We start from the raw sequence: 26,145 nt of genomic DNA, 5'->3' as shown, positions 1-26,145 counted from the left end.
CTGAGACTGGAAGGTCCGGAGAGCCCACCGAGGCCTGGGAGGCAGCTCCTGCTCTGCAACCACCCTCCCTGGCGGTGTCCAGGGCACCGGGGCCATCTAGACCTGGGCGGGAGCTACTGCCTGTGTGAGAGGAGCTCTTTAAGAAACAGGGCCGATCTTGGTGATCAGAAAACACTGCTGACAGTGACCCATGAGGGTTGAGGGCTGTGTGTGAAGGTGCTTAGGGAGGCCAGGGGAGCAGGCCAGGCGACGCACGAGAAGATGCGGCAGACCCTGGCCAGCTCCCGAGGCCCCTGCACTGTCCTCCCACCATGCCTCCTCTCACGGTCACACCCACACACAAACCCCGGTGAGGTACTTTCTGCCTTTTCTGCTCAGTAGAAAAAGGAAAGCTCTGCAGTCCTTCACAGGAGTCGCCCAACGTCCCACAGGACCCAGTGTCCAGGCCCCCCATGCCTGCAGAGACCAGAGCGGCCATGCAAGCCCCAAAGGCCCCGGAGTCCAGGCTTCCCATTGCCCCCCATGCCTTGTGGTCACACGGCCCGGCCACTGGGCCCAGCAGCTGGCTCCCTTCACCAGGGAGGCTCCCGTGGCTGTTCCAACGCATGCCTCACCACAGCTCTGACCCGGCCAGGACCAGCTGCCCTTTACTGTGACATTTGCTCTGCCAGGAGGAAAAGGCCCTTTCCAAGCTCCCTGACCTTTCCCCAGTTGCTGGGCGCCTGGGATTGATCGGCTTGGTCTTTCACGGGTTCTGCTTGACTTTCATCCCGGCCACCCCCGGTCAGAGCGGGAAGTACTTATGTGCACTGTGGACTCACGGTTCTCAAGTAACAGATTAGAAATGAGCTCATTCAGAGACAGTCCAGAGCTGCGGGAAATGCTGCTTCTAGCCCCGTGGCTTGGCGGGGGTGGAGGAGAAGCCTCCGACAGGGCCCAGCCTCTGTGGTCCCCGGGCCTTGTTACCACGTCCCAGACAGCATCGAACGCAGGGACATGGATTCTAGCAAGGATGGGCACAGCCCCCGCCCTCGAGCCCATGCCCGGCCTGCGGGATGGCAGGTCAGAGACCGATCCATTCGAAAGCCTCTACGAGGAGAAAGGAAGCGCAGCAGCGGGAAGTAAAGGACTTCGGGAGCCCTGCTGGGCTGTGTGCGCTTTAACAACTCCATGGGCTCCAAGCCCATCGCACGCAGAGGCCCTGCCTTCCTCCTCCATAGCCCGATGAAGCAAGGCCTTGACCAGGAGTCACTGAACGTGTAGGCAACACCACCAGCCAGATGTTGACACACAGGCGTGCGGTGGGGCCTCACGGCAAGGTGCTGCCAGCTCAACTCAACAGAGGATTTCAGGCGCACTTATTTCTGCCAACCACAGGAGACCTGGAATGGTCAAAGCCAGCTCAGTATGTCTTTCAGAAACAATGTTCTGCCACCGTCGGAAGATGAATACGTGTGGTTGTTTGGAGACTAAAATGGGAAGACAACAGCCTTGGGGACCGCCGTATCCCCGTCCGACCCGCCGTATTCCCGTCCGACTCACCACGGTCCCATCCGACTCACTGTGGCCCTGCTGTGGGCCGTCGGCTCATGCCCAGCACCTGGAGGGGCCACCAGGGAGGCTGAGGGCAGCAGGGTCCGGGTGGGTGGGCAGCAGGTGCTCCACCATTTCCCACAACCCCCTCTTCACAGCGGCCTGGGAAGTGGAATCCCAAGCCATGAAAACTGGGAGGGAGGACCCAGACCACAGAGAAACGTCAGCCCTTGTGCTGAGCCTCAGGGTCCACTTTCTGCTGGTGGCACCTCGGTGCCCAAGCTGCTGGTCCCGGCCAGCCCGAGAGCACACCCAGGAGCACCCGGGACCCCTGAGTTTCCACACCCAGGAGCACCCAGGACCCCTGAGTTCCCAGAGGTCAGGTGGGTCGACGACTCATTAACTGACAGAACAACGACTTTGCAGACAGAAAAGCACAATGTTTAAAACAGGCTCTGACAGTTCCTACGTGTGTTATGAGGAAAAGTTGCTGAGATCAAGTTGGAACGTGTGAAGGAGACTGACACTCTGCAGAGGCTGCGGCTCTGCGGGCATCGAGGGGGTGACACTGTGACAGCACTGCAGCAGCTCCTTGTGTGCCGACAGCAGAAGCCACAGGGCACAGCCCCGCGGCGCTGCGACCCACCATCTGGCGCAAGCTTGAGGGCCCGTTCACCCCCGTTCACCTCGGATTCCAACACAGATCCCTCTGCCGACAGCAAAACGTACTTCTTCATTGCAAGGTTTTGGCTTAAAAAGTGCATCCCGGGAGGTGGACGGCATTGAAAGTGCCAGTAAGGGGCCACGCTCCTTCCACTGTTTTCCTCAACACGGAGCGACGCATGAGACCAGGACGGGAGAGAAGCCAGCACCTACCTCCACGACGGACTTGGAATCCAGCCGGAAGTTGAAATCGCCAAACACAAAGTAGGAAACCTTCTCGAATCGCTGATCGATGATTCTAGAAAGAAAAAGAGGACTTGTTACCAAGGCGGCTGAAGCTGGCCAGCACTCACGCGCAGCCCCCGTGCTCCTCCACGCTCCCCGTCTGCACACTCTCTGTTGCCTGCTCAAGGGGAAACTCGGTGGTTGCTTCTTTGCACCCCCAAAATTCAGCTCCGAGAACACCCCCAATACAGGTCCACTGAGCAGCGCTCAGCCCTCGTCAACACGGACACGCATGTGTTCCCAGCAACATCGAGAAAGAGGAAAGGCAGAGTCTCAGCCACATCCTCACCCACTGGGCCAGGGCAGCGTGAGAGCCTCACGCATGGAAAACCACAGCTGCCCCGAGAAGGGGAGAGGGCTGGACAGGATGCCTGAATAATCCACCAGAGACCGAATAATCCACTGCAGAGCTCAGGAGAGGCGGGAGGGAGACAGACGGGAGGAGAGACAGACAGTGAGAGGGAGATGGACGGGGAGACCCGGGCAGGTGAGCGGGCAGGAACCGAAGCCCCCCTGTCTCCTCCCAGACAGGGATGTCTACTCAGACCTGTTCTGAAGGTTTACACATGATCCCCACGCAGACATTTCAAAGTGAGAGGGTAACAGTGGCTGCATATGTGTGTATATTTTTAGCCAGGTATAGCTTTACTCAAGAAAAATTCTTCCTCATATTTTAAATCAATCACAATCCATTTCCTAAAGGCTTCTCTACTGTGGCTTCCTAACTTACAGACACAAGCCTGTAAAAAGATCTCAGAAACTGCCAACTCACTCAAACCCCAAATCTCCCCTCCGCAGCTCCAGTCAGTAATGCCGTGAACTGCTTGCTTTCGAGGAGAGCCAGGCACTCGACCCTCCTGGTGTGAAAGCAACACGAGAACCTTCGCAATGTGGCCTTGGCCACCAGGACCATCAGAGGAACAGAAACGTGATCTGTAGACAAAGGAAGGAAATACTCTGGTTGCCACGTTTCTTAATTTCACAGCCCAGAGCCAGGTGGGGCTGCCCGGGCAGGGGGCAGGCAGCACGAGGCTGCCCGTTCAAGCATACTGCGTTAGGAGGTGGGTCATCATTTTTCTCCCAAATAAACTCAGGTTATCAGCCAGGCGAAAGCGGGAGCTTCCAATCAGGTTAACTGCAGGTGTGCGCTGCCGTCCACAGGAGTGGGGTGTCAGCCCAGGTAGGTCACTGCTGGGAGCACTGTGCCCTCCTGGAGCTGGGGACGGCGTCATGAGGGGCACGGGAGGGCCCACTGGGACGAGGCCAGGAGGCAGGGGGCCCGACCAATCACTAAGTCAGCCTTTTCCAGCTTGATCCATTCGCTTGAGAAGTAGAAGAATCCACAAGTGAGCAGACGGTCTCCCGCTTCCCAGTTCTTACGTGGTCCTGTTCTGCATTGCCCGGCCGCTGCTGCTGACACCTCCACCCTCGGGCTGAAGAGCCAAGTGGCCGTGAGGCTCCAGCTGGGGCCACCGCTGGCCACGGACCCGCCCTGCACCCTCCAGGGCCTTTAGGCCAGAGCGAGGGAGGACAGAGCATCTGTGCAGGTCACACTTCCGTGACTGAGTGCGGGTGGAATCAACACCACTTTCACTTTTGGCTACGCAGTGTGGGAGTTCATTTCTGTCTTAACTTGCACACCCTCAATATTTTTAAATCTACATATCGAAATTTGCATTTTCTCCCGATTTCACCTGTTCACAGCCTGCTGTTCTCTTTGGTTCCTGGCCTTTTCTCTTTGAATTCCAGGGGTCTCCCCGTGAGTTCTGGAGAGTAACCCCCGTCTGTGGAGAGTAATCCCCGTCTGCGGTGAGTAACCCCTGTCTGTCTGCGGAGAGTAACCCCCGTCTGTCTGCAGTGAGTAACCCCCGTGTGTCTGCGGTGAGTAACCCCCGTCTGTCTGCGGAGAGTAACCCCCGTCTGTCTGCGGAGAGTGACCCCCGTCTGCGGAGAGTGACCCCCGTCTGCAGAGAGTAACCCCCGTCTACGGAGAGTAACCCCTGTCTGTGGAGAGTAACCCCCGTCTGTCTGTGGAGAGTAACCCCTGTCTGTGGAGAGTAACCCCCGTCTGTCTGCAGTGAGTAACCCCCGTGTGTCTGTGGTGAGTAACCCCCGTCTGTCTGCGGAGAGTGACCCCCGTCTGCGGAGAGTAACCCCCGTCTGTCTGCGGAGAGTAACCCCCGTCTGCGGTGAACACGGCATACACTCCTGGCATCCTGGGATCGGCCTTTCCGTTTTGCCCGTGGTGGCTTCTGTCAGGCAGAAGTTTTAATTTCCATATAGTCACATGTATCAGTTTCCCCTGTGGCTGAGATGCCTGCCCCAGCCCCCACACGGGCACGCAGCCCCCACCTTCATCTTTATGGCAGAGTTTTAAGGGTTATCCTTTAATCTATGTGGAATTACAGTGTAGAGCAGGGATCTAAGTTTATCGATTTCCCAAGTGGACGGTCAATTGATCGGCACCACTTATTCAACGTGCCCCGTCTTCCCACCAAGTCTGTATCACAACACAACATTCCCAACGGCATGGGTCTTTTTGAGACAATCTATTCTTTTCTGCAGATCTTTTTTTTTTAAATCAATTCCTGCATGCTTTTAATTAATACAACTTTTTCTAGGGAAGTCCTTCTTGTTGACAGTTCTTTCAAAAATGGTCCCAGCTATTTCATGCTCCTCTTGCCTGTTAATTGCTAGAGCTTGGCTTGGCAAAGCCCACAAAAAGCTTGCTTATCTTTTTAATTGGAATGCCTTCCAGTATACGTTAAGTCTCAGTTGTAACAAATTTGATCTATTCTAGTGTGATTTGCTTAAACGAGCCCCAAGCTCTGCCCAGGAGAAAGGGAAGCGCTTCCTGTGTCCCGTGAGCACAGAAAGCTGGGAGGGTACGTGGAGGAAGACAGAGGGCCCTGAGCTCTGAGTCCGCAGGACAGCGGCAGCCCAGGGCACGGAGGCTCCCGAGGGAGGGCAGCAATGCCCACAGGCCAGCGGCAGCCCAGGGCACGGAGGCTCCCGAGGGAGGGCGGCAATGCCCACAGGCCAGCGGCAGCCCAGGGCACGGAGGCTCCCGAGGGAGGGCGGCAATGCCCACAGGCCAGCGGGCAGGATGCAGCCAGCCAAGCCCAGGTGCAGGCAAGACCACAAGGTACCAAGCCGTCCCCACATGGTCAAGCACCTGAGCTGCTGTCATAGGAGCGGCCGCGGCCGCACTCGGCTAAACGCACAGCAGAACCCTGACGGAACAAACTTGACTAAGTCCCCCAGTGCGGAGAGAGAGGAAACGCGGCCTCCTGGGCTGGCCCTCACTCCACTGACCGAGTTTTCTCTCTCAGGACTCTGGGGCGCTGCCCTCACAGGACACCCTGCCCAGGCCTGGCTGCTCCTGCTCCCCAAGAAAGCCGCCGGGCGACGCGCCACGTGGGCCTGCAACGCCCTGGAGACACAGCGCCATCGTCCTGTCTGGAATCCTGCAGGATCATCATTAAAACCCTAAACTGGACCACACTTCCTCGCCCTGCCCTGCTGACAGAACAGCCTGAGCCCATTAATAACCGCAGCTGCCTCTAAAGGGCGCACGGCGGCCGCAAGACGAAGGGGCTGTCACGGCCGAGGCAATCACCTGAGTACCAGCCCCGCTGCCCTCCCAGAGCTCACTTTCAATTTCAATATAGTGCCATTTGGAGCAGGAGAAAAAAAAAGAGTTGTTCTAAAATTAATTACCTTGTCAGTAGCTATTATGATTAAAACGTAGGCCCACATCAATATCATGTGCCTAATTCAAAAAGAGAATTACAAGAAGAGCCATAAAAATCAATTTTTTAGGCCTTGAAAATGGTGTCTCTTTCTGTTTTGACAAGTGGTCTCATTACACGACGGAGGCACTGGGAGGAGGGGCTGCCTCATCATCCCAGCAGCTGCCCACCGCGAGGGCGTGGGGGGCTCGTCCGCGGTCTCCGGGACAACTGCGACCTCACGACACCGCAGAGTAAAGACTTCGGGACAGTCCCGGGCTGAACATCCCGAAACACATTTCCAACAGCAGGCGCTTCCCTAACACAGCAGTGGGAACCTGGCGCGAGGCTGCCGGGGCCTGGAACACTGGGAGACCCCACGGTGACAGGGATACCCCACGGTGACAGGGAGGTGGCAGGACAGCGCCATCGGCGGTCCCACTGGGGCCCTAAAAACTATCAGCCTCGCATGAGGCAAGTTTTTTTTCCGTGGAGCTAGTGCAGTGTGGGAAGCAAACTGGCCACAAGACACTCATCCTGTCTCCTCCAGGACACCTAACGTGCTAGGAGTTGGTTTTTTTCTTTCTTTCCTTTTTTTTTTTTTTTTTTAACCACTGAAAGCAAAGGTAGCTGAAACCTTTGGCGCTGTACTTTTAAAGGCCTAGGGTGTGTACAACTGGGAATCTATTAAAGTTGGTTTGTTTCTCTGCTATGGTAGAGACCACATTCTCTGATCAAACAACTTTACACAAGCAAAAACATCAACAATATAAAATTACTAAAACTACCGAGAATATTTTAGTGACTGAATCGCTTAAAAGTTTCTCTTAATCATAAACATCTCATTGCGTGGTTCACCGCGATGGATTTAAGCCGCTTTAAACAAACCCATCCCCCAAATAAACACACCAGCCTGTTTATTTTTACCTTCCTAGAAACTGCTGGACTATTTTGCCTGACTTCACTTTTTACTCCACCCACGGTGAGCTCTGCCCCCGCCAAGCCTCAAGCCCTCAGGGTGAATCTCCCAGCACCACAGAACCCGGCAAGACGGCTGCCTATGGCACGCCCAGGCAGAACCCAGGTGCCACAGAACCTGCAAGACAGCCGGCTAAGGCGCCCCCAGGCAGAACCCAGGCAGATGGCCAGACGTGCTGAAGCAGCAGGGTCAGCCTCAGGGCTAGCAGAGCCCCCAGAGTGCCTGAGGCGGCCTGGTTGCTCACTGGGTGGAGTCGCAGCAACCACTGCCCTTGGGGAAGCTCCTTGACCAAGCCGCTGATCCTCAGAGCTGCACCCAAAGGCCCCCCGACTTCCCCACCAAGTCCCAGCCTCAGAGCCCCAACCCTTTAGCAGCCAGCACCTGAGGTCACCGGGTGGGGGAGGGAGGCAGGGCCCCGATGTAAGAGGAAGGGTGTCCTTGTAAAAGAGGAAGACACCAGAAGCTCTCCCTCCCTCCCTCCTGCCCCCACGTGAGGACGCAGTGAGAAGGCCGCTGTCCACAAGCCGTCACCAGAACTCAGATCTCAGACTGAGAACTAAGGTGGGCTGTGAAGCCCTGCCACAGAGTTGTGTCGTGTCGCAGCGGGCGGGGCTAGGACGGGCCCTGGGCCTCAGTCTCAGGGCTGGGGGCATCCTGGGCCCCAGCGGCATGTGCCTCCTCAGTGTCTGGCACCTTTTAAAGCCCACACACCCTTCGATGGTCCATCCCCACATCAAGTGCTCTTGGGCGGGGTTGTGCGGGGAGCCCTGTGCAGGGCGGCAGGAGGGCTGTGCAGGGCTTTTCCTCGGCAGCCACTGCCCTCACACTCTCCACACGGAGCGTCGCCGTTTTACGTTTCTTTTTCTCACTCTGAGACCCATCCTCTCGAACTCTGCTCGGACATCGCCATAAACCACAAAAACGTGCGGCACAGAAGTGCCTCAACCTCCAGGACCCCCCACTCCTCCCCAGTTAGCAGAAAACACACCACCAAGGGCTGAGATGTCAGTGGTGATGCTGGGGTTCAGGGTGTGGAAAGGACCAGCGGGAGTGGAGACATACGGCCCCCACGGCCCAGCACAGGCATCGTCCTGTCTGCCACCGAAGGACTGGGAACCACCCAAATGCTCTCCAGATAGCCGGCAGCGAGTCCCATGACCGAGCACCATGGCTGGAGGTCGTGGAGACGTCCGGCAGACTCCGTTCACATGATGCTGAATACGTTGGTCATAAGCATCGACATGTGTAAAGACATAAACCACATACACACGTCACGGCAATGTTGACGCTCGCCTCCATGCTGGCACATAATAAAAGTACCGAAACATCCGTGCCTGTGTCACAAGAGGCCAGAAAGCTGCAAAGGAGTGATGGGTGCTGAATTCAGGCTGATGCTGAGAGCCAGGGTGGGGTTCAGGACGGAGGACGGGGCACCTGCGGGTCCACATGGTTCGTTTCTTAAGGAAAGGAAACATGAGGAGAACGTGCAGGGTGCGTGGCTGGGTGCAGGTGCTGCCCCTGCATAGCAGCACCACCTTTCTCAGCGCTTGACTCTGTGTCCAACAAAATAAAGATCGCAGCCCATGGCTCAACTGAGGCACAGGCGCAAGGAGCCCCTCCTGCCGGGCAGCAACTGGACCGACCACGCCCTGGAGAGGCTAACGTGGGACAGAGGCAGCGGGCTTCACAGCAGCGGGAAGGCAGAGGGCACAGGTTTGTGCTGCCAGGAGTCCTGGGCACGCAGAGGGACACCACAGGGTGCCTGGTGGGCTCTGCAGACCCATGACCTCGGCCACCCTGAGGTCTCCAAATCTAAGAGAGCCTGATCAGGACGAGCCCACGACCAGCAAGAGCCTGCAAGCTGTTCTCTGAGGCCAGCGGGAGTGTGAGGAGCGCGAGAGCCAGCTCTGTGGCCAGGAGCACTCAGGGTGACCCAGATCTTTAGTGCCGAGTTTGCCTTTGCCTGGAGACGCAGCAGCTTTTCTTTACTGGCTGCACAGCAAGGCAAGTTCTGGGAACGTCTAAAGAGAAACATTTAGGTTGGGGGCTCTTTGAGTGGCTGACAGCTAACTGATGGCCCTCCATAAAGCCACAAAGCGGGGCTGGGGGCGCGGGCATCACATCGCCTCTCCCTGGGAAACTAATTGCTTGGAATTGTTCAGAAGAACATTATTTTTCTGGCAATCATTTCCTTTGAATGCCCAAAATGAGCATGAAACAACTCTTTAGACTGGACATAAAAGTTAAATGTCCCAATGTTGATCAAATTAACTTCAGCGCCATGACAATGGACTGTATTTGTGAGAAAATAATGGGGGGACAAAGGGGTGCTTTATGCCGAGATTTCACAGTTGTAATGTAAAATGTTTCTGTTGAACTAGGCCAGGCCACATTTCAGAGGGGAGACAAAGAGTCCTGTCACTTATGGGAAAATCTCCTTCCCAGCTGAAAGCTCAGGAAGGTTTCAGGACCCGTCAGTGGATGGTGCTTAGGACGGCTGGTGTGCACCTCTGGCTCCGCCCCCCGATACCCCCCAAGGGCTGACCTCTGTGTCCAGGAGAGGGATCGGGGCTGCCCCCAACATGGGCTGAGTGCTCGGTGCCTCCCAGAGCCACACAAGGGTGTGCACGGCCCGGCCTCGCCCAGGGTCCAGGACCCCAGACTGGCACAGATGCCGCCAACACCTGCCCAGAGCCTGGTACTCTTCACTCATTAGGGATTTGTCTTCTTTTTAAACTTCTCATAACAAGAGGTTGACAGCAACAATTTCAAAAACTACACACAAAAAAGTAAAGGTTCGCATCTGTGATAAGAAGTCCGGCAGAGCCCTGACCGGCAGCCCTGTGACCGGTGTGGTGGTGGCAGGCACCCCGCAGCACTCGCCCTGGGGCCGCTTCTGAAGACTTGAACTCGGAGTTTGTCTCTCAGTTGTTTTACAATCATCTTCCTACTCTGGAATGATTTTAGGTTTAGAGGAATGGTGTGAAGGTCCTACTGGTGCCTCTGGGTTTTAACCCGGCTGGCACCCTCCTCCAGGGCTGGGAACCGCCCTCCCTCCTGGGCCTGGCGCTGCCGGCCCCGCAGCTGATAGGGACACGGACCTGGGAAGCCCCGCCCGGAGATTAAACCAGGAAGAGGCTCCAGGAGCCTCCTCGCTGTCTCCCTGCGGGGCAGACAATGTGCGCCCGGTTCCCAACGCCCTGAATGGGGCCCCGTTGGTGGCAGCGTCCATTCAGAGGCCGCGCGGCATTGTCCTGCCCGATCCGCACAGCAGAATGCGGTCTGCTGGTGGCTGCCAAGAGGTTAGCAGCAGCGGTGAAAGGGCGGCCCATTGTTCCCGACTCCGACAGAGCCTCCCTTTGTGCTGCGCGGCCCGCCCCACGCCGCGGAGGTCCGGATCTGCGGCTGGCTGAGCGCGCCACAGGAGCCATTCATGGGAATGCAGAGACGCAGAAAAGCGGCCCAAAAGCCCAAAGGCTGCTTTCTTGAGGCCGCGGAGCCATGGCAGCAAGGGGCGATGACACATTTTAATGCCATGCCATGCTGACAACCTAACCGCTGTCACCAAGACCCAACAGCAGACACGGCAGAGCCCTCCCTGCTCCGGGGCTCCGTGGGAGGTCCCCGAGAAGCTTGGGGCCTGGAAGCTGAGGGCTGATCAGGCAGGAAGAACCGCGCCGCTCCTGTGGGTGAGGCGCTTCTCCCTGGGCGACTGATATGCTGTCCAGGGAGGGCGCCCAGGGCACAGGCGGTCATCAGTCACTTTGTGGCTGACAAAGCCCCAGGCCCCCATCCCCCACCTGTGCTGCTTCCCCACAGTGGGCAGTCGAGAGCACAGTCCCCGGGCTCAGACCTGTCCCTGCCTTGGTATCAGTGCCAGCTCCAGAGATGCCCGGGAGGCCGGACAGGTCCCCTGCAGAGGGCGTGGCCATGCACAGGGCTGAGGGCTGGCCTCAGAACGTGGCCACGAGCACAGCAGCACCCAGGCCCGCATTTGCCACCCCTCTTCTGCGACCAGGCTTGTGGCAGGGAACCAGGGCTCCATCGCTCTGGAGACGGAGGTCAGGTGCGGTCAGAGGGGATAAGGGGCCACGACTCAGGGCCCTCAGCAGGGGCCAGATGCAGAGGAGCACCAAGGCCATATACCTGCTAATAACAGCACAGGGATGGGGGCCCACCCCAGACTCCTTGTGCAGAGCCCTGTGGGGAACCTGGGAGGATCGTGAAGGCAGCAGGCAAAAAGAGCCACGCAGGCCACACTCACCACAGCAGCAGACAGAGCCAGCGCTCAGGAGGGGCCCCACCAGCTCTAGCTCTCCCTGGAGCGGCACCCACTGGAGAATCCAGCCTTCCACCCCTTCCTCAGGATGCACAGTACTGAGCTATGACAGGTACACACTTACATGCACATGCACCTACACCTGTGCACATTCACACAGGTGTGCAACCCACACCCGCACACATGCGCACACACCCACAGATGCACACACACCCACACCTGCACACACACATACACATGCACTCCACACACCCGCAACCTGCATGCACACATACCCACATGTACCTGCACACATATCCACACCCAGGTGCACATGCTCCCCCCACATACACACCTTTACACACACCCACATGCACACACACGCATACACCCTAGCACACGTGCATCCACACAGATCTGCATGCACCCACACACACCTACATGCCCACACCCATGCATGCACACACCCACACACATGCACACACTGAGGTACATACACACCCACACACGCATACACATCCACACATGTACCCCCAACACACAAGTGTACACATATGCACCCACACGAGCCCCCACACACATGCATGCACACATACATCAGTGTACTCCTGCACACATGCACACACCCACTCAGATACATGCACCTACACACACCCACACGCAGCCACACAAGCAAGACACATGCACATATGCACATGAAGCCACCCCCAAACATGGACCCACACATTCATACACCCACACTCACATGCACCCACACACCTGCACTCACATGCACCGACACACGCATACACCCGCACTCACATGCACCGACACACGCACACACCCACACTCACAAGCACACACACATGCATACACCTGCATACACCCAAACTCACATGCACCCACACCCACATACACCCACACTCACATACACCCATACATGCATCCACACACACATACACCCGCACTCACAAGCATCCACACACGCATATACCTGCACTCACACCCGTACTCACATGCACCTACACAAGTGCACTCACATGTGCCCACGTATGCACACACAATACAACCACCACAGCCCTGCAAGCGTGCACACACCCAAATAGACATGTACCCACATATATCCACACCACACATGCACCCACACCCACATACACCCACACTCACACCCATACTCACATGCACCCACACAAGTGCACTCACATGTGCCCACGTGTGCACACACAATGCAACCTCCACACACCCCTGCAAGCATGCACACACCCAAATAGACATGTACCCACACACATCCACACCACACATGCACCCACACCCATTCGTGTGCACACATATATGCACTCATGCACCCACACATGCACACACCAGCATCCACAAATGCACACACACACACACACGAACACACATGCAGATGCACACGCACCCACCCCCACACAACCCCCACAAATGCTCATACACTCACATGCATGTACATGTATGCAGACACACAAAATCATACACATGCATAATTGCATGCACACAAGGTGTGTACACTCAGGCATGCACGCAACCACAGGCACACACATGCTAATTGACCACTATCCTTAAAAGGCGCTGTTAGGAGGCAGGGACCTGCTGGCTGCTGTTCTCCTTCATGACCCCACCTGCCTTAGGGAACCCTCAGGACACGGGGCTTGCTTGGGTAGAAATGTACTCCACACAGTCCCCAGGGGATGCCTCTCACAGGACTCTCCCACTCCTGCTCTTGAGAATCTGATGGCGCTGGCCACACACCACACATGACTCAGGGGCAGGGGCCCCACCCACGTCCCCCTCCACATGGACTGCTCCTCCCACTGTCTTCCCCAGGAAGCCTCCCAAAGGCTCAGAGGGTACTAGGCCCTGCCCAGCCTCCTCCCTCTTTGGGTCCAGACCTCAGTGCCCCCCAGTTCCTGCCTCTGCCTGTGCAGCCCCAGGCAGCTGTGAGTGCCCCAGGAACGGTGGTGGCCTGGGAATGACTCAGTCCTTCTGCTCGGCACAAGCCCAGGGTGAGGCAGGTGTGGGTGGGAGGGGCTGGCCCCAGGAACAGAAGGTCGGGGTCTGAGGAGGCCAGCTGCTGGAAGGCCAGTGAGGTGCAGGGCAGCTCCAGGCCCTCGCACGCTTACTCAGGAGTGCAACTCGGCATTCTGTATGCACAGGGGCTGGGCAGGGGTTCAGGTCAGGGGCCCTTCGGGGAGCAGAATGGGGTTCAGGTGGAAATCAGGGACCACCCTGGGGTGACGAACACAGGGTTCTGGTCTCAGGCCTGTGTTCGTCACTGATGCAAGCCCACGCTGATGGAGCACTGTCTTGTCAACCATGGGGATGCTGGCAGGAAAGATTTCCATATGGGGCCTAACTGGAACGGGCAGAGAACAAACCCAGGCCGCCTGGCTGTGGGGGTGAGCTTCAGCAAAAGGCCCAGCTGTAGATGGGGAGGGACACGGGTCCCAAGATCAGACACATCCCACCAATGGGGGTCCCCTGCTTCCCAGTGACAGCCATCATCTCCACAGCATCACCGGTGGAGCGACCTGGAGCACTGGGGGGCAGGGGCCCAGGCGCAGGTGGAGGTGGCCCCCACGCTCCCACTGACTCTTCAGTGTCCTATTCACCTCCCACCACAGCACCCCATGGCACTGTTTTCTCATCTTCCCCACAAAAAACTCAGAGAGAAAGTGAAGCCATCCCCATCCAAGTCCATGGTGAGGGTGCAGCTCCAGCCTGTGGACAGGGCTTGGGGGCTCTGCCACCTCCATGGGGCAACTCCAGTAAGGGCCATCAGCAAATCAGCAAGCACAGAGTAGAGTGTGTCTCCCAGAGCGGGCACAGCCTTTCCCAGTGGCCAACAGGGGTGGGTGGACACACTGACCTGCCCACCCACCCACCTGTCCACCCACACTTACCTCTCCACCCATACCTATACCCGCCCAGCACACCTGCCTGCCCACCCACACCTACCTCTTCACTCACACCTGCCTGCCCAGCACACCTGCCTGCCCAGCACACCTACCTGCCCACCCACACCTACCTCTCCACTCACACCTGCCTGCCCAGCACACCTACCTGCCCACCCACACCTACCTCTTCATCCACACTGACCTGCCCAACACACCTGCCTGCCCACCCACACCTACCTCTCCACTCACACCTGCCTGCCCAGCACACCTACCTGCCCACCCACACCTACCTCTCCACTCACACCTGCCTGCCCAGCACACCTACCTGCCCACCCACACCTACCTCTCCATCCACACTGACCTGCCCACCCACACCTACCTGTCCATCCACACTGACCTGCCCACCCACACCTACCTGTCCATCCACACTGACCTGCCCACCCACACCTACCTGCCGGCCCACACCTACCTGTCCAGGACGTAGCCCAGTGCCTTATGCCGGATTCCCGAGTACACAGAAGGGCTTGTTTCCCAGGCGACCAGATTGGAAGCATCATGGAAAAGATGGATATTCACCAAGTCAAAGGCACTACAACCAAAAGAGAAAAGGACACGTCACCAAGGGCCGGAGCCTCCGGGCCACACTTCATTCTCCCAAGGAGCCCCAGGAGGGTGAGACCTGCACCGGCCCCTGCCGTGCGGAGCCACCCGAGGCCGGGCACCTGTCCACCCACCTGTCTTCCGACAAGGCCAGTGGACAGGAAACCTCCAGTGAAGTCTGAATACATCTTTACAAATTTACATCTTTACGCAGTTACTCTGCGCAACTAAAAAGTGAGCTACTTTTCTTTAAAGAGGAAAACCTTGCAGGTGACTCTGGAAACTTTCCCTGATGGCTAAGCTAAGAGGAAGGGCCGCCCCTCAGCCTCACCTGATGCTGCCCGGGCTGCCGGCTGCACCCATGAGGGACCCCGTAAGGCAGCGTGGAGGGCACAGGGACAGGCAAGAAGAGTGCCTCATTTGTGAGGGACCCCGTAAGGCAGCGTGGAGGGCACAGGGACAGGCAAGAAGAGTGCCTCATTTCACTCCCAAAGGGAAGACCTTTGGGAAGCCCCGCTGGCCGGCTACTGGCCTCCAGGCACGCGGACTTGGCAGGGCCTGATCAAGGCCTGGGCCTCTGTCACACTGCAGGGGACCCTCAGCACCTTCAGCTGGCAAGGACGTGTCCCCTCACCAGGGAAGGTCAGTGCAGGGCTCGGCACGGTCTGGACACTGTCCCACAAAGCCCTCACTGCCCACATGGCCTCCACAGGCTCCAAGACCCAGCCCTGTCTCCCTACCAGGAGGCGCCAGGAATGAGTGCGTGCAGGCGGCCTTGCCCTCCTCCAGCCTGTGGTCCAGCTGCCACAGTGACCCCAGTGACGCTGCCTGGTGAACGTGCCCAGTGTGCCCCCACACCATGCCATGACTGTTCCCTGTGACCAAAAGCAAAGGGCGGCCTGGCAGCCTGCACTGCCTCGGGTAGGCACGGGACCATGGCTCCTTCTCAGCAACCTCTGTCCTCCCCCTCCCTCCTCTTCCTTTTGCTCTCCCCTCTTCCTCCCTCCTCCTCTCCTCCCCCTCCCCACTCTCCTCTCCTACCTTTCTCTCTCACTGTTCCCCCACCTCCTTCTTTTCCCCCTCCCTCTCCCCTTCTTTCCTCCTCCCCCTCCCCCTCACCTCTCCCCAGCCTCCCCCTGCCTCCCTCCATCCCCCTCACTCTCTGGACACTCGCTCCTCCTGGGGATGTCCTGCCCTTAGCAGCCCCGGGGAAAGGCCCAAGGGGGAGGGGCGGAAACCCACAGCCCCAGTGAGTTTGGAGACGGGTCCTCTGGAAGCCCCAAGGTGACCAGGGCCAGAGCCCCAGAAAAGCCACTCCTGGGGCCTGAGACGCTCACAGCCATGACCTCATACTTTTTTTTTTTTTTTTTTTTTGAGATTGAGTCTCGCTCTGTTGCCCAAGCTGGAGTACAGTGGCTCGATCTCCACTCACTGCAAGCTCTGCCTCCCGGGTTCCCACCTTTCTCCTGCCTCAGCCTCCCGTGTAGCTGGGACTACAGGCGCCGCCACCACGCCCGGCTAGTTTTTGTATTTTTAGTAGAGACGGGGTTTCACCCTGTTAGCCAGGATGGTCTCAATCTACTGACCTCGTGATCCGCCCGCCTCGGCTTCCCAAACTGCTGGGATTACAGGCATGAGCCACCGCGCCCGGCCTCATACGTGTTTTTTAAAGCTGCTAAGTTTAGGGCGATCTGTTACACAGCAGCAGATAATCAGGTAGTGAAGTTTTGGAAAATCCATGAGAGGAAAATAAAAACAGTATTCAAATGAGATGTGATGGCTGGAGGGACAGGCTGGGGAGCCACCTGGAAGCCACCTTAGGAAAGCAGATAACAGGTTTCTGTTTCTTATCATGCAGAAAAGGTGGGGCGGCGCTATCGAGAACGTCTTCACTACAGAAAGGCCAGGCCGGAGGATACGTGGATGAGACACAGGCTCCGCTACGTCTGTGCTCAGCCTGCTGGTGGACCAGGCTGCCAGGCGGCTCTTACGCCATCTCACTGGGCAGCCACGGGGTGCCGGTACTAGGGGGCCTCCCTGCTGACTTCCCAGTGCAGCGGACTCTGGCCAGCGGAACTCTCGAGCTGCGGGGAGGGACCGGGGCTGTCACTGTGTCTCCACTGGCACTGGGCACCCAGATGTTTGACTTACAGGGAACAGTGACAATGCTCCAAACGCATCGCTGTGAACAAAAAAGGTCAGAGTGGCAGGTGGGGGTCAGGCAGCTGGGGGTCCTCACACAAAATCAGTAGAGCCTCCAATGAGGTGTGAGGGAACACGCTGCTTGTGCAAGATAGAAAAGTGTAAGAAATGTTATGGAAATTGACAAAGCAGAGAGAGACACCACGTACCAGTCTGCAATGCACCACCTTGTCCGGATGAAGCCTTTTCTTGACCATTTGCACTGAAAAATAAACACGTCACACGAATGAGCCGGAGTAAGCAGGCAAGAGCAACACGTGGGTCCCGCACACCTAAGGGACACAGGAGACGCTTTCCAACCGAAAAACAGCAGTGTTCTTTCAGCACTGATGGTGCCACACTACAGAGAACTGAGCTGTGCACCCGTCCTCAAGTGGAGCTTTGCACAGAGACGCCTGCAGGGGCTGCTGATGCTCAGCCTGGGGTGGGCGGGAGGAAGATACGAAGAAACGTGCCAGCCTGCTGCTTGTGAGCCCCGTGCCCCGGTGTGAGAGCAGATGCAGGGAAACCACTGCCACCACAGATGCTGGCTGAGCAGGGAGCTCGAGGCACACAGGGCCACCCTCGGCTGGACCACAGGGAAGATGTGAGTAGCTGTACCCAGCCAGGCGTCCTGGGCAGTGGGTAAGCTGCCCACCCTAAGACTGTGTGTGGCCTCTCATTGATCCCCACCACCCACCGATGCCGCCCACCCACCGATGCCGCCCACCCGATGCCGCCCACCCACCGATGCCGCGCAGTGATCCCCATCACCCAGCAGAGCCACCGATCGTGGAGCCTGAGCTCTGGTCTGAAAGTACTCCTCAAATTCAAGGTGAAACAGTCACCGGCATGAAAGTCCAAAGAGGGGGGTTCTTTAAGAGGTGGCAGGGTTCCCCTCGAGATGGCATGGAGGCCCTCTTGCCCTCCCACCTCCCACCACAGCAGGTTCCTCTGCTGGGCCACCCAGTACAGCAGTGGCCAGCCACCAGGACCACTGAGCATGCGAAGTGTGTGACTGAAGAACTGAATTTTAGATTCCACTTTATCTGCATTAATTTTAATTTAAACAGCCATGCAGAACAGGTAGCTTCACAGCCTAGGCCTCTTGGGAAACCCTTGAAAATCACAGAAGGCACTGGGAGGAGGCAGACAGAGTTGAGTCCAAGGTCCAAAAAGCAAAGCGCTTCAGGCAGTGGCGGGGGAATGGCAGCCACCAGGGCAGGGCACCACCCATTCCGTTCCCAGCAGCAGCCACAGGCCTGGCACCATCGGGGGCAGACGGTGGACAGGGGCTGGTGTTCTTGGTGCTCACGGGCTGGTGGAGAAGGAAAACAGGTCAGGGAAGACCCTGTCTCCTCCACCACGCCCTGAGGTCTGCCGAGGAGATGAAAGCAGATGGGAATCTGGAGTTAACTGCGGATGAAACACCCGTGAAGGAAGGGTCCAGCATGGCGCACCCCCTCTATCTAACACAGAGTGCAGAGGTCAGAGGCTCTCCCTTTGACCCCACCTCCCCACGGGCCACCGCCCCCCTTGGCTCCCCCAGTATGCGTACGTGCCGGACAACAGCTGCCCAAATGCTCTCTGCAAGGTCACCACAGCCTCCACAGGCAAACTCCTACAGACACTCGCCCTTCATCTCACCTGGCCTTGGTGGCACCTGGTGGCACAGTGGCCCCTGCAGCCCCGTCTCCTTCTCCCCATCTCCCTCCAGCACAGCATCCCCCCCAGCTCCCTCCTGGGCAGGGCTCTAGGGCTGTGGATTCCCAGGTGTGAGGCCCTTCTTTGCCTGCCCCTACCTCAAGTGCTCCCTGCCGCCTCCCTAAGTGCTCCCACTCATGCTCAAGAAGGGAAATTCCAAACCCCACACGATGATGGGGGTGATGCTGAAGCCAGCCAACCCTTCACACACACTGCATTCTTCCCTTGCACTCTGGATCCACCACTGCTGTAAGCAGCACCCCAGCACACAAACTGAATCCTCTGAATGTATGTTTTCCTCTTTCTGGCTGTTTTAAAGTTTTCCTCTTTGTCATCAATATTCTGAAGCTTGAATGCCATGCAGGTACGGGTTTATTTTTATATATCCTGCTCTGTGTCCAAATTGTGCTCCGGAATTAAATTTCTAAAAATTTCCCCTTATCACTTCCACCACTGCTCCCCATTGCTTCTTTCTGGAATTTACTTTGGGTGTATCTGAGCCTCTTAATAGTCTTTATGTCTTTTAACTGCTCTTTTCTATAAAAACAAAAAACATACAAACAACCAAACACACACAAATCTTTGTCTGTCTTGGCTATGTTTAGATGAACTCCTTGATGACATTGTCTAATTCTCTGATTCTCTCTTTGACCACATCTAGTCTAGAATCTGTTCTGTAATTTCTAATGCAGAATGTTTAATGTTTCTACAGGCTCTTCTTCATATTCCCTTTTCTTGCTTTATTTCTGTTTTAATTGAATAACATTTTTAATGAACCCTATCTTTCACTTATCACTTTGAGCAATTTAAACATACTTAAAGTCTGTCAGCTTTTCCCACGAAATCAGCTTTATTTGGGGTGAATCTGTATTCTGGTGTCTGCTCGTCTCACAGACGTTCTTGGTTTGCAGTCTCCTGGAGAGTGAGAGGCCCCCTCCTCACCTGTGCAGTTCCATGGCTGCCCCACCCAGCATCATAAAAGGTCTGGGGTCTCTGCTCCCCAGTGATACTGAGGCACCCACAGATGCACCCTCAGGGTCCACAGGTGGCTCTGAGCTTCCTCCTTCCAGGGCTGGTCCTTCTTCCCTCACCTGTAAAGTCCCAGGCCCCAGGTAAGCAGACTTTTAAAGAATAGGCTTTATTTTTCAGAGCAGCTTTAGGCTTCCAGAAGAATTGAGCAGAAGGTACAGAGACTTCCTGTACACTCCTCCCGGCCTGGCCACGCACTTGGAGCCAGGCTGTGGCTCTACTTGTTGAGGAGGATCTGTCCTCACACCACGAGCTGGCCCTGGTACTGAGCCCACATCCCCTGCTGTGCTCAGGCCGCCCTGCTTGCCAAACAACAGGGGCTGCTCCAAAGCTCCTGGAGGCTGGCCAAGGCATCCCCAGGCTACTGGTCTGGCTGCTGCGCGGCGCCATGCCCAGACGACCCACGGAGCTCTATGGTGGGGTGGCGGGGTGACGGGCTCCCTGCATGCTGCACCAGACGCTTGTCTCTGATTCCAAACGTGTCTGCCTCCTCTCTCAGGGAGGCCATTTTCCCTGGGAAGCCTCTGTGTTCATTTCCCGTAGGTAACTGTGTCTGCGATGGAAACACATCAGTGGGAAGCTGATCTGTGGGGAGAAGTTGGTGCTGCTGATGCCCCACAGCGAGCTCCATGCTCCCGCCGACAGTGCAGCTGACTGGGACACCCCCTGATGCTTGGACTCTCTCCCCTTCGCTCAGCCTGCACTCCAGACAAGCTGCCTGTCACCTGTCTAGACGCCCTTCCTCCATCTTCCACACATCCCAATCCAGCCTGCGCTTTCCGGAGAGACCGCCTACCTGGAACAGCCACCACCCACCCACCCCCCACAGCCCAGCCACGCACAGGATCCACACCAGCAGCATCCAGGGCTTCAAGGCAGTGGGTAAGACAGGACTGCAGGCTGCCGGGTTCAAGTCCCAGCTGTGAGGCCTCGGGCACAAGGACGGGAGGACAGAGCCCGTGTTGCCGGGCAGCTGCGAGGGTGCGGCTCTGTGCACCCGTAGTTGCTATGGGCTGGCACCCGACACACAGGCCAACCAGAAAGGGAAACTGAGGCTTAGAGGTTAAGAACTGCACCTATGGTCCCTTGGCAGATTTACGCCACAGTCATTGGGCCCAAGGCTGGGCTCTCATCCCATGGGGGCTGCCATGAGAGAAGGCTGGACGTGTGACTGGTGACAAATCTACAGTAAAATAGGTGAGGCCCCTCTAATAGTCACAGTGGGAGGCAGGCATCTTTCCAGGAGAAAAGGCACTGTCCCTGCAGGCCGAGGCGTCTCCATACACAACGACTCCCCTAGAGCACCAGCGGCTCATCTTCTGTGCCTCGACACCTCCTGTCTGTGGGGGACTGGGTGGCCTGACACGCTTCGGGAACCGGATACTGCAGAGGTCAGGCCGAGCCTTCAGAACCCATGCGGGTGAAGCTGCGTGTGTGGGGGTGAAGCCATGCGTGTGTGGGGGTGAAGCTGTGTGTGTGTGGAGGGGTGAAGCTGCGCGTGTGTGTGGTATGTGTATGAAGCCGCGTGTGTGTGTGGGTGAAGTCGTGTGTGTGGGGATGAAGCTACGTGTGTGTGTGGGTGAAGCCACATGTGTGTGTGGGTAAAGCGACGTGTGTGTGAGGTTGAAACCTTGTGTGTGTGTGTGTGGGGGGGTGAAGCCACGTGTCTGTAGGGGTGAAGACGCGTGTGTGTCCGGGTGAAGTTGCGTGGGTGTGGTGGGGGTTGAAGCCGCATGTGTGTGTGAAGTTGCATGTGTGTGAAGGGTGAAGCCACGTGTGTGTGGGGGTGAAGTTCCATGTGTGTATGTGGGGTGAAGCTGTGTGTGTGTGGGGGTTGAAGTGTGTGTGTGTGGGGGTGAAGCCTCGTGTGTGTGGGGGGGTGAAGCCTCGTGTGTGTGGGGTGAAGCTGTGTGTGTGTGTGTGGGGGGTGAAGCTGTGTGTGTGTGTGGGGTGAAGCTGTATGTGTGGGGGGGGTGAAGCTGTGTGTGTGTGTGGGGTGAAGCTGTGTGTGTGTGTGGGGTGAAGCCACGTGTGTGGGGTGGGTGAAGCTGTGTATGTGTGGGGCGAAGTTGTGTGTGGGTGTGTGAGGGGTGAAGCCACGTGTGTGTGGGGGTGAAGTTCCATGTGTGTATGTGGGGTGAAGCTGTGTGTGTGGGGGTTGAAGTTGCGTGTGTGTGTGGGGGTGAAGCCTCGTGTGTGTGTGGGGTGAAGCTGTGTGTGTGTGTGGGGGGGGTGAAGCTGCGTGTGTGTGTGGGGGGGTGAAGCTGTGTGTGTGTGGGGGGGTGAAGCCACATGTGTGGGGGTGAGGCCATGTGTGTGTGTGGTGGTGAAGTTGCATGTGTGTGTGGGGTGAAGTTACATGTGTGTGGGGGAGTGAAGCTGTGTGTGTGTGGGGGAGTGAAGCTACGTGTGTGTATGGGGGTGAAGTTGCGTGTGTGGGGGGGTGAAGCCGCATGTGTGGGTGAAACTACATGTGTGTGGGGGGTGAAGCCGGTGTGTGTGTGGGGTGAAGTTACATGTGTGTGGGGGAGTGAAGCCGGTGTGTGTGTGGGGTGAAGTTACATGTGTGTGGGGGGTGAAGCCGGTGTGTGTGTGGGGGTGAAGCTGCATGTGTGGGGGGGTGAAGCCGGTGTGTGTGTGGGGGTGAAGTTGCATGTGTGTCTGGGGATGAAGCCGCGTGTGTGGGGGGGCTGAAACCGCGTGTGTGTGCAGACGGTCGAGGGCCAGTTCCCCAGAAACCGACTCCATCAGGGGCCTCCGGCTGGCGGGTGAGAAACCTGCGGTCAACATGAACGGGAAGACGGACACCGCGGGCACAGGGTTGTGCAGGAGACACGGCTGACAAGTGCAAGAGCCCGGAGCCATGTCCTCGCCAGCGGACAACGACCACTAGAGCCCGGATCTGTCCTCGCCGATGCAATCACCAAGCGACCGGGACAGGTGTCTGCCTGCACCAAGTCACAGGGGTGACTGCAGGGGAAGCTGGCCTTGTGAGACAGTCAGGGCCAGCTCTTCTGGGAGAAATGGTGAGTCCGAAGGGTGGGGGGCACCCAACGGGAGGGAGGGGAGTCCCAACCCTGGTGTGTGGGCTCGGCAGGGAGCCTGGAGGCCGCTCCTAACCAGCACTGGGGCAGGGAACCCGGAGGCCGCTCCTAACCAGCACTGGCAGATGCCCTCTGCCAGCTCCCATGTCCAGACTCATGCTAGTGCCCCTGCCACTCCCCAAGCCCATAGTCACCCCTGTGTAAACGTGAGCCCCAGCCCACCCCAAGCATCCCACAGCCCACTTCCTGGGCACAGGCGCTGTCCACATCCCCCGCTGGGACAGCCCATGAGGCTGGGGTCTCGGTCCCGCTGGTTGGAGCCAGAGCCCCAGAGTGCTGGAGCCAGAGACCCAGAGTACATTGTGGAACGAGACAGCAAAGGTGCTCCGTGGCACACAGAGGCAGGCACTTCCCACGTGTGGCAGAGCTGTGCCCAGGCACTGCCTATCCTGCTTCCAGACAGGCAGTAGGACCTGGGACACAGGGACACAGCACCTCCCTGCACGCACGCCTCTGAATTCTGACAGGTACGGCAGAAACCCCAAACTGAGCACACCAGGTTTTTACCTAGAATTTGCTATAACCGTCAACAGTTTTACTTCCATTAAAAATGGAAGGCATTTGTAAATTTTTGAACCAAAATTAATTATTATTCTCCTGAGTTTTCAATTATTTGTGTTAATTAAGTTGTGTGTTTGTGTGTCTTGAATCTATGTGCACGTGTGTACCTCTTGGTTTTTTTTAGATTTTTAAGTTTTCCACAGTAATGGAGATTTTTTTTCAACATTAATTATCCATAGACTGAACAAATAAAACGAAAAACAATGTTATTTTTGAATAATATAAATTGGTAATAACTGTAACTTTAGGATTCTAATTTAAGATTTTAAAATAAATTGCAAATGAATCTCAGAAAATTTAACAGTATATTATCATAACCAACTATTTTCTAAAGTATTTGTAGAAAATAAGTTCCTTTTGAGGTAAGCTCATCAGAGCAGCTACGATTGTGCTAAGACTAGGTTTCCAAGGATTTTACAGTAGGAACACATGAAGCCACAGCCCACAGTGTCCTCACACTTCCATGGCCCGTGGCTACAGGTGCGGTCACATCCTTGGGTTTAGGGTGGGATGTGCGGCACGGGGAGAGGCCTCACAGAGGGCGTCCCACGCACCCTTTAGTGGCCCCGCCAGCACTCAGGACAGGCACTGACCTCATTTCCCCAGCGAGGAAACTGGGGCCTGAACCCGCCAGCTCTTTGGAGAAAGAACAAGAACTGGAACCACCGCCCCAATTCCTGCACTGAACTCCCCACTTCCTGACGCCTCACTCCCCTTGCTGGCCAAGCCCCGAGCATGCAGCCAGGGCTGGGGTGGGGTGGCCCAAGAGGAAGGAGGTCCCCAGAGTCATCAGCAGGTTCAGGGGCCCCTCCCAGAGGCCACGCCCCGACGGGTGCACCTGAGCACCCCAGCCCGAGGTGGACACACCCCACACCGTCCTCCAGAGCAGGGCCAGGAAGTGCTGGGAGGCAGAGACAGGCATCCTGGGGCCTCAGCCACTGCTCACATGCTCAGGACTCAGGAAGACCCCAGAAGCTTCTGGATGTACATACTTGTTGCTCAGGTCACGGCAAATGGAAGCAGAGGGTGTATGGCCAGGGCTGGGGGTCTCCTCCATCTCAGGCTGTATGCGGGATCACCAGCCACCTTCAAAGCCCTCGCTCCGGGAGCCCTCAGGAGCCTGCAGATGGGACGGCCGTGGCTCTGCTCTCCTGAGGTGGCCGCCCCCGGCCCATGTGGGCTCCTCTACTCCCAGAGAGGTTTTCACCTCAGAAATGACACTACATCACGTGGGGGTGGGGCACATCCTTCACCTGATGACATGAAGTCTCTCTCAGGCCTATTAATAGGGTTCCTTCAGCCGGCAGATGGATAGCGGCTCCAGCCGGTTTCATCCACTAAAAGACGGCATAAATCGCCACGGAGAAAAGAGAGGCTGCGGGGAGGTTATCGCCACACAGCCCTCACGCCGAAGGCCCGCTCAGAGCATTAGTGGAATTAATTCATCTTTCATAAGAGCTTGCAGCCGGCCCTGTGATCTATGGTAACAACCAATTTCTCACTACGGGCAAAAGGAAAAAAATGACTCGCCCTGATCGACTACACAAATCTGCTTTTTAAAAATGGCCTCACATTATCTGGAGTGTGGCTCCCAGAGGCATCATTTGAAATTCATACCAAGCCAAAAGCATCCATAAATCAGCAGAGAAAGTTTTGTTAGTTTCTGCGGCGGCTGTAATTACCCGAGACTGCATTATACCCCCATCAAGGTAATTACATTTAGATTACCCTTAAGTGACCGTAATAAAAGAAAGAGAAATCAGTCTGAAACTAGTTCCTTCCTCCAAAATGTGTTCACACACAGCACGAGGTCGGGTGCAGAGGCACACAAGGAGGCGCGGGCCCGGTCGGGCTGCCAGGCCGGGACCCCCATGGCTCCCCGGACCCTTCCCTCCTCCTTCCTCCCTCCAGCGGGACACGGGCGCCACACAGGCTCTGTGGGGTTAAAAACCCACACTACGGACAGAACGTGAGAAGCTTATAGTTTTTAAAATAAGTTTCCTTTTGTTAATTTACTAGGGAAGAGGAAACATCGGAAAACCTTTGCAGACCATCAAACACACGGGTCCCGGGAGGATTTCTAAGACGATGACGTGGCAGGGCTGGCCCTGACCCACAGGGAGGCCTTGGCCCAAGGCAGGGGCTGGCCCCCCGTCCCAGGCACCAGCAGCCACGAGGATCTGCCAAGCAGCTGACCACCAGGCTGCGGACACCAACACGCTGCTCTCCCAGAGGAGAGCCGGGGCCACACAAAGAGGCTCGGCGCCTGTTCCTCCCAGGAATCGTCTACCTCCCATCGGCGCCTGTTCCTCCCAGGAATCGTCTGCCTCCCAGAATCTGCCTTCTCCTCTGCCTGTGGACACAACACTGCAGTCCCTGGAGCCAGGTCCACGGCAGGCGGGAAGGGGCTGGACCCAGGCTGGGTGCTGGAGTTTCTATACAAACCGGGGCTGAGGCTGCTCTTCCTGGAGGAGGGGCAGCCCCCCATGCTACACCCTCCACAGACCCACGCCAGCAGGCCCCTAGCATCACAGAGGACTCAGAGTACTGGCATCAGGGACCTAGGCCAGGGGCCACACTCAGACCCCTGCCGGGGCACCCACCCTCCAAAGGGTGGCAAAGT

At 57.0% G+C, this 26,145-nt stretch overlaps 1 protein-coding gene across 5 annotated transcripts in view; it reads right to left on the bottom strand.

Moving 5' to 3' along the window:
• INPP5A (inositol polyphosphate-5-phosphatase A) overlaps positions 1 to 26,145 on the bottom strand; it is a 243,125-nt gene that overhangs the window by 51,521 nt on the left and 165,459 nt on the right. For all 5 annotated transcript variants that reach the window (XM_073019478.1, XM_073019481.1, XM_073019477.1 and 2 more), the window contains 3 exons: positions 17,295 to 17,347; positions 14,813 to 14,932; positions 2,410 to 2,494 (listed from right to left, as the gene is read on the bottom strand). In XM_073019478.1, the coding sequence (XP_072875579.1) occupies positions 2,410 to 2,494; positions 14,813 to 14,932; positions 17,295 to 17,347 (258 nt within the window). The remainder of the gene's footprint in view (positions 1 to 2,409; positions 2,495 to 14,812; positions 14,933 to 17,294; positions 17,348 to 26,145) is intronic.

The sequence above is a fragment of the Chlorocebus sabaeus genome, chromosome 9 (genome assembly GCF_047675955.1).
Source record: "Chlorocebus sabaeus isolate Y175 chromosome 9, mChlSab1.0.hap1, whole genome shotgun sequence".
Taxonomy (NCBI): domain Eukaryota; kingdom Metazoa; phylum Chordata; class Mammalia; order Primates; family Cercopithecidae; genus Chlorocebus; species Chlorocebus sabaeus.
The sequence above is the reverse complement of the archived record's forward strand: the minus strand, read 5'-3'. Positions and strand labels throughout refer to the sequence as shown.